The sequence below is a fragment of the Pseudochaenichthys georgianus genome, unplaced genomic scaffold, assembly GCF_902827115.2.
Source record: "Pseudochaenichthys georgianus unplaced genomic scaffold, fPseGeo1.2 scaffold_1764_arrow_ctg1, whole genome shotgun sequence".
Lineage (NCBI taxonomy): Eukaryota > Metazoa > Chordata > Actinopteri > Perciformes > Channichthyidae > Pseudochaenichthys > Pseudochaenichthys georgianus.
The window spans coordinates 1,936-10,000 of record NW_027262541.1 but is presented as its reverse complement, the minus strand read 5'-3'; the positions used below and the strand labels follow the sequence as shown (position 1 = coordinate 10,000).

At 51.3% G+C, this 8,065-nt stretch overlaps 1 protein-coding gene across 1 annotated transcript in view; it reads right to left on the bottom strand.

Moving 5' to 3' along the window:
• Positions 1 to 4,568, bottom strand: part of LOC117441520 (E3 ubiquitin-protein ligase TRIM63-like) — an 18,839-nt gene extending 14,271 nt beyond the window's left edge. The window contains exon 1 of the mRNA XM_034077601.2: positions 4,258 to 4,568. Within this exon, the coding sequence (XP_033933492.1) occupies positions 4,258 to 4,568 (311 nt within the window). The remainder of the gene's footprint in view (positions 1 to 4,257) is intronic.
• Between the last annotated feature and the right edge of the window lie 3,497 nt (positions 4,569 to 8,065).

The following is an 8,065-nucleotide window of genomic DNA, read 5'->3' as shown; positions in this document are numbered from 1 at the left end:
AGTACGCTGAACGGGTATAAAGTACGCTGAACGGGTATAAAGTACACTGAACGGGTATAAAGTACGCTGAACGGGTATAAAGTACACTGAACGGGTATAAAGTACGCTGAACGGGTATAAAGTACGCTGAACGGGTATAAAGTACGCTGAACGGGTATAAAGTACGCTGAAGTACGCTGAACGGGTATAAAGTACGCTGAACGGGTATAAAGTACACTGAACGGGTATAAAGTACGCTGAACGGGTATAAAGTACGCTGAACGGGTATAAAGTACACTGAACGGGTATAAAGTACGCTGAAGTACGCTGAACGGGTATAAAGTACACTGAACGGGTATAAAGTACGCTGAACGGGTATAAAGTACGCTGAACGGGTATAAAGTACACTGAACGGGTATAAAGTACGCTGAACGGGTATAAAGTACACTGAACGGGTATAAAGTACGCTGAACGGGTATAAAGTACGCTGAACGGGTATAAAGTACGCTGAACGGGTATAAAGTACGCTGAACGGGTATAAAGTACACTGAACGGGTATAAAGTACGCTGAACGGGTATAAAGTACGCTGAACGGGTATAAAGTACACTGAACGGGTATAAAGTACGCTGAACGGGTATAAAGTACACTGAACGGGTATAAAGTACGCTGAACGGGTATAAAGTACGCTGAACGGGTATAAAGTACACTGAACGGGTATAAAGTACGCTGAACGGGTATAAAGTACGCTGAACGGGTATAAAGTACGCTGAGGGAGCAGAGCTACAGAGCTGCAGGGTTCGTCTCCAGTCCCTCAACATGTCTGCACTTCATGTGCTCCTTCCATCACTCAGGTATTTTATATTCTCCTGCATCAAAGCGTAACCAGGCGGCCTGTTGGGAATACCACACATCTGCACCATCTGATCCCACGATGCGTTGCTCCAGCTGCTCACCGATGGAACGCCTCTGAGCTGCCCCCTGAAGGAAAGGCGCGATGCGAGTACAGTTATTATTATTCAGATGTTTCTCTGTTCATTCTCCTCAATCTGCCCACAACAGTGCTTCTCAAAGTGTGGTCCGCGGACCTCTGGTGGTCCGTGAGCGCCCCCTAGTGGTCCGTGAGTATATTGGTAACATTTCACATTTGAAATAAATAAATACATTTCAGTTTTCCGCACTCTCGCGGGAATATCTCCGCAATGGATCAACACCTTCCTCACACACGTTGCCCCTTGTTTGGACCGTCTTCAGGCGAGTTGTAATCTGTTCTAGAACAACGATGTGTCTTTTGATATTTGTGGAGTGAGGCGGTCCGCGAGTGATTTCTATTGGTTAAGTCCTTGGAATGAAAAAGTCTGAGAAACACTGGACTAGAAGTATTTGAATGTTGTAGCTGTTACTATAACCAACACTACTGCAGCTGACAGTTATAGACACGTTGTTATTGTTTCTTATCGCTAACCCTCCTATGGCTGACCGCTCCAGTGCCGCACGAAACATGTTTCCGATGGACGAGAGGGAAATGGAACGCACACGCTATGTGTTGTTTGTTTATATCACGGTCTGTTCTTCTTCTGTCTTCCGGTTGTTGCCTCTTTTGAATGATGAACACACACTACCGCCGCCTGCTGGTCAGGAGAGTTATTGCCACTCACGCACTGAAGTCTTTGCGGTGTGTTCCCGTGCGACACATGGCCAAGACGCAGGAGGACACGGCGACGCAGGAGGACACGGCGACGCAGGAGGACACGGCGACGCAGGAGGACACGGGGACGCAGGAGGACACGGCGACGCAGGAGGACACGGCGACGCAGGAGGACACGGCGACGCAGGAGGACACGGGGACGCAGGAGGACACGGGGACGCAGGAGGACACGGCGACGCAGGAGGACACGGCGACGCAGGAGGACACGGCGACGCAGGAGGACACGGCGACGCAGGAGGACACGGCGACGCAGGAGGACACGGCGACGCAGGAGGACACGGCGACGCAGGAGGACACAGGGACGCAGGAGGACACGGCGACGCAGGAGGACACGGGGACGCAGGAGGACACGGCGACGCAGGAGGACACGGCGACGCAGGAGGACACGGGGACGCAGGAGGACACGGGGACGCACCAGCCGGCGTCGGCGAGTCCTCTGGTGACGGCTTGGTGTGTCAGGGCCTTAACCTGCTCCGGGGCAGGCTAGCCGCTCAGCATCAGTTACCATGGAGATCTAGCCGCTAAGAAGAGAACCAGCTCCGTAGGACCGGAAACCCAGAGTTAACCTGAAGTTAGCCGCTAAGAGAACATCGGGCTTCGTAGTGCAGGCCCTGGTTCTACATGTGGGTGAGGTTCTGTTTACCTGGCGCTGCCCTGGTTCTACATGTCGGTGAGGTTCTGTTTACCTGGCGCTGCCCTGGCGCTGCCCTGGTTCTACATGTCAGGATGTGTCCCAGCTGCCTTCAAACATGCTGTGGTCAAGCCACTGCTAAAAAAGAAAAATCTCGACCCCTCCATTCTTGCAAATTTTAGGCCCATCTCCCAGCTACCGTTTTTATCTAAAGCGCTGGAGCGAGTAGTCTACGCCCAGCTGCAGTCTTTTTTAACCACGCATGGCATCCATGAAAAGTTTCAGTCTGGCTTTAAACCCATGCACAGCACTGAAACAGCCCTTTTAAGAGTTCTTAATGATCTCCTCCTAGCCGCCGACTCAGGTAGCCCAGCTGTCCTGGTGCTGTTGGACCTGACAGCGGCCTTCGATACCGTGGACCATAGCATTCTGTTGTCGCGGCTCGAACAGTCCGCAGGCATCACAGGCTCTGCTCTGGCATGGTTCAGGTCCTACCTAACAGACCGTAGCCTTTCAGTGCAGCTAGGTGCCTTCTCCTCTGCAAAAGCCCCCCTTACCTGTGGGGTTCTCCAAGGTTCTATTCTGGGCCCCATCCTCTTTCTATTATACTGCCCCTAGGTGCAATTCTCTCCAAGCACAACATCCCCTTCCACTGCTACGCTGATGACGTTCAGATATATCTACCTCTCAATGCTAATGCCAACTCCTTACAGCAATTGATGGACTGCTTGGCTGAAATTAAATCCTGGCTGAGCCAAAACTTCCTCACCCTCAACGAGAGCAAGACCGAGGTAATTTTTTTTGGACCCCATCCTCCGGCCTCCCAGGTTGACATTCTTGGCTCCCTGAGTAAAAACATCCTCCCCGCTGTAACGAACCTAGGAGTAACCTTCAATAGCACTTTTAAATTCGATAAACAGGTCAGCAGCGTAGTCAAAACCTGCTTTTTTAAATTACGACTATTGGCTAAGACCAAGTCGTTTTTATCTTTGAAAGACTTAGAGAGGGTAATTAACGCTTTTGTGACATCGCGACTGGACTACAGCAACGCTTTGTATGTGGGCATGGATCAGGCATCCATAAAACGCCTGCAGCTAGTACAGAACGCAGCTGCACGTCTCCTGACTGGCCACAAAAGGCGTGACCACATTACCCCCATTCTGGCCTCACTTCACTGGCTTCCGGTTCGGTTCAGAATAGATTTTAAACTCCTTTTATTTGTTTTTAAGGCCCTAAACGGGCTGGCTCCGGCTTATATAGCTGACTTAATCCAGCGATACACCCCAGCCAGAGCTCTAAGGTCTGCCGCCCAAATGCTGCTGGTAGTGCCGAAACCCAGGCTAAAAACTAGAGGGCACCGAGCCTTCGCAGCAGCTGGTCCCAGGCTCTGGAACACTCTGCCCTTACCTGTGAGGTCGGCCCAGACACTAGGGGCTTTTAAATCCTCTCTAAAAACACACTTCTTCTCTCTGGCCTTTTAAAAGTGAGCAGAGCATGACCTTTTTCATTTTGTATTTTAACTGTGTCTGCCTTTATATTTGTTGTTTTTAACTTAAATGCTACAAATTGCAATATGTTCCGTATATTTTTTATTCATGTACAGCACTTTGGCGCGACCGAAAGTTGTTTTAAAATGTGCTTTATAAATAAACTTGATTTGATTTGATTTGAGGTTCTGTTTACCTGGCGCTGCCCTGGTGGAACATGTCGATGAGGTTCTGTTTACCTGGCGCTGCCCTGGTGGAACATGTCGATGAGGTTCTGTTTACCTGGCGCTGCCCTGGTGGAACATGTCGATGAGGTTCTGTTTACCTGGCGCTGCCCTGGTGGAACATGTCGATGAGGTTCTGTTTACCTGGCGCTGCCCTGGTTCTACATGTCGATGAGGTTCTGTTTACCTGGCGCTGCCCTGGTGGAACATGTCGATGAGGTTCTGTTTACCTGGCGCTGCCCTGGTGGAACATGTCGATGATGTTCTCCACCAGCAGGTTCCTCTGCAGGCCGTAGACCCCGTGCCGGTCCAGAACCACCTCATGTCTGCAGGACGGGCATCTGAACCGGCCGCCGGACGACACCGTGGAGCCGCTCCTCGTCGTCAGGTAGGGGTTGGAGGCCTGCAGGGGGCGGGGCATCACACAGGTAAAAGGGTGAGGCATCTCACAGGTAAAGGGCGGGGCATCACACAGATAAAGGGGCGGGGCATCACACAGGTAAAGGGGCGGGGCATCACACAGGTAAAGAGGTGGGGGCATCGCACAGGTAAAGGGGCGGGGGCATCACACAGGTAAAGGGGTGGGGGCATCACACAGGTAAAGGGGTGGGGGCATTACACAGGTAAAGGGCGGGGCATCACATAGGTAAAAGGGCGGGGCATCACACAAGTAAAGGGGCGGGGCATCACACGGGTAAAGAGGTGGGGGCATCACACAGGTAAAAGGGTGAGGCATCTCACAGGTAAAGGGCGGGGCATCACACAGGTAAAGGGGCGGGGCATCACACAGATAAAGAGGTGGGGGCATCACACAGGTAAAGGGGCGGGGCATCACACAGGTAAAGGGGCGGGGCGGCTCACAGGTAAAGGGCGGGGCATCACACAGGTAAAGGGGCGGGGCATCTCACAGGTAAAGGGCGGGGCATCACACAGGTAAAGGGGCGGGGCATCTCACAGGTAAAGAGGTGGGGGCATCACACAGGTAAAGAGGTGGGGGCATCACACAGGTAAAGGGGCGGGGCATCACACAGGTAAAGAGGTGGGGCATCACACAGGTAAAGGGACGGGGCATCTCACAGGTAAAGGGCGGGGCATCACACAGGTAAAGGGGCGGGGCATCACACAGGTAAAGGGACGGGGCATCTCACAGGTAAAGGGCGGGGCATCACACAGGTAAAGGGGCGGGGCATCACACAGGTAAAGAGGTGGGGGCATCACAGAGGTAAAGGGCGGGGCATCACACAGGTAAAGGGGCGGGGCATCACACAGGTAAAGGTTTTTACCTGTATAGATTTTTCTATACCATATTGGTAAACAAATGCAAACAACTACAAAGAAACATTACATGACTACAAAGAGACACCTGAGCTACAGCAGAACACCTGGATGGCATCAGATGATGTGTTTACCTTAGAGGTTGCTGTCGGTGATTCGCTCGCTAAGTGTGTGTGACGTTAAGACGGATATTCAGGCGACGGTGACTTTTCTCTCGTCGTCCTACATTAGCTCTGGCTGTGTGCTCGTGCTCACTGGTGAGTTTCATCTGTAATGCCAGTGTCATGTCATCAATCAATGTTTGTTTATATAACATCAAGCAATGTTGATTTGGTTCTTAGTATTGCACTTGATGGTGTAAAGGCAGTTGTTCTGTAATTTGTAATCCTAATCTAACTTCCTGTTGGGATTCTAGTTACAGCCCACAGGGTAAACACAGCCTAAATAAACCGTCTTAACTGGGAGCGTCTGTTCCCTAACCGGGACACACCGGAGTCCTGCATCGGGTCGGGTACCCACGGGTGACCCGCAAAAAAGGTGATTCGCGGGTGGTATTTTTTCAAACGCTTTTTTCCGGGTTCGGTTCTGGGTAAAACAAAGATGATGCGGGTCGGATCGCGGGTGTTGCATAATAAATATATTAAAATAATAATAATTTAGTTTAATGTTTAAATCCTCAGACCTCTCCCCGCGGTGCATAATCATCACCTCTGCAGCGCATCAGTCCGCTGCGGAGCTGAAGCTCTCTACGGAGGATACAGCATTCTCAATAACTCTTCCTCAAGAGCGGAACCAGCGTCTGGAGGCTTCTGGTTCCTCGATGAGAAAATAACCAACATCCCACGCTTTGAGCCAAATATGCAACTGCGTGTTAATAATTGCACGTTTTCACTGCTCACTGCGGGGTCGGGTCGGGTTGCGGAACTAATTGGCAATATGTGCGGGGCGGGAGCGGGTCTTGAAAATCAGACCCGTGCAGGACTCTGGGACACATCGATATCTGTCTGCGCTAAGGACCTGAGGCCTGCACTACGAAGCCGGATGTTCTCTTAGCGGCTAACTTCAGGCTAACTCTGGTTTCCGGTCCTAAGACGCTGGTTCTCTTTTTAGCAGCTAGATCTCCATGGTAACTGATGCTCAGCGGCTAGCCTGCCCCGGAGCAGGTTAGGCTGCAGGCTCAGAGCTCAACTCAGAGAAAGCACCGCCTGCTGACCAATCAGAGCTCAGCGTGCGGAGTGCAAAGCGATCAAGTCAAATCACAGGAGAAAGGAAACACAGAGAAGCTGCCGCTGCAGGAAAGACGGCCGGCAGAAATCAGCGACTGTGTGAACGTGAACATTAATAGAATATCACCTCCATCTCCAGAGCCGTCTGACTGTTAGAACATCAGCGTTAAGAAAGCTCTTAGATATCTGCCTCACATCAGAACCCGGATCAGAGTACACTGAGTCCAGTCAGCATCAGAACCCGGATCAGAGTACACTGAGTCCAGTCAGCATCAGTACCCGGATCAGAGTACACTGAGTCCAGTCAGCATCAGTACCCGGATCAGAGTACACTGAGTCCAGTCAGCATCAGTACCCGGATCAGAGTACACTGAGTACAGTCAGCATCAGTACCCGGATCAGAGTACACTAAGTCCAGTCAGCATCAGAACCCGGATCAGAGTACAGTAAGTCCAGTCAGCATCAGTACCCGGATCAGAGTACAGTAAGTCCAGTCAGCATCAGTACCCGGATCAGAGTACACTAAGTCCAGTCAGCATCAGTACCCGGATCAGAGTACACTAAGTCCAGTCAGCATCAGTACCCGGATCAGAGTACAGTAAGTCCAGTCAGCATCAGTACCCGGATCAGAGTACAGTAAGTCCAGTCAGCATCAGTACCCGGATCAGAGTACAGTAAGTCCAGTCAGCATCAGTACCCGGATCAGAGTACAGTAAGTCCAGTCAGCATCAGTACCCGGATCAGAGTACAGTAAGTCCAGTCAGCATCAGTACCCGGATCAGAGTACACTAAGTCCAGTCAGCATCAGTACCCGGATCAGAGTACACTAAGTCCAGTCAGCATCAGTACCCGGATCAGAGTACACTAAGTCCAGTCAGCATCAGAACCCGGATCAGAGTACACTAAGTCCAGTCAGCATCAGTACCCGGATCAGAGTACACTAAGTCCAGTCAGCATCAGTACCCGGATCAGAGTACACTAAGTCCAGTCAGCATCAGAACCCGGATCAGAGTACAGTAAGTCCAGTCAGCATCAGTACCCGGATCAGAGTACAGTAAGTCCAGTCAGCATCAGTACCCGGATCAGAGTACACTAAGTCCAGTCAGCATCAGTACCCGGATCAGAGTACACTAAGTCCAGTCAGCATCAGTACCCGGATCAGAGTACAGTAAGTCCAGTCAGCATCAGTACCCGGATCAGAGTACAGTAAGTCCAGTCAGCATCAGTACCCGGATCAGAGTACAGTAAGTCCAGTCAGCATCAGTACCCGGATCAGAGTACAGTAAGTCCAGTCAGCATCAGTACCCGGATCAGAGTACAGTAAGTCCAGTCAGCATCAGTACCCGGATCAGAGTACACTAAGTCCAGTCAGCATCAGTACCCGGATCAGAGTACACTAAGTCCAGTCAGCATCAGTACCCGGATCAGAGTACAGTAAGTCCAGTCAGCATCAGTACCCGGATCAGAGTACAGTAAGTCCAGTCAGCATCAGTACCCGGATCAGAGTACAGTAAGTCCAGTCAGCATCAGTACCCGG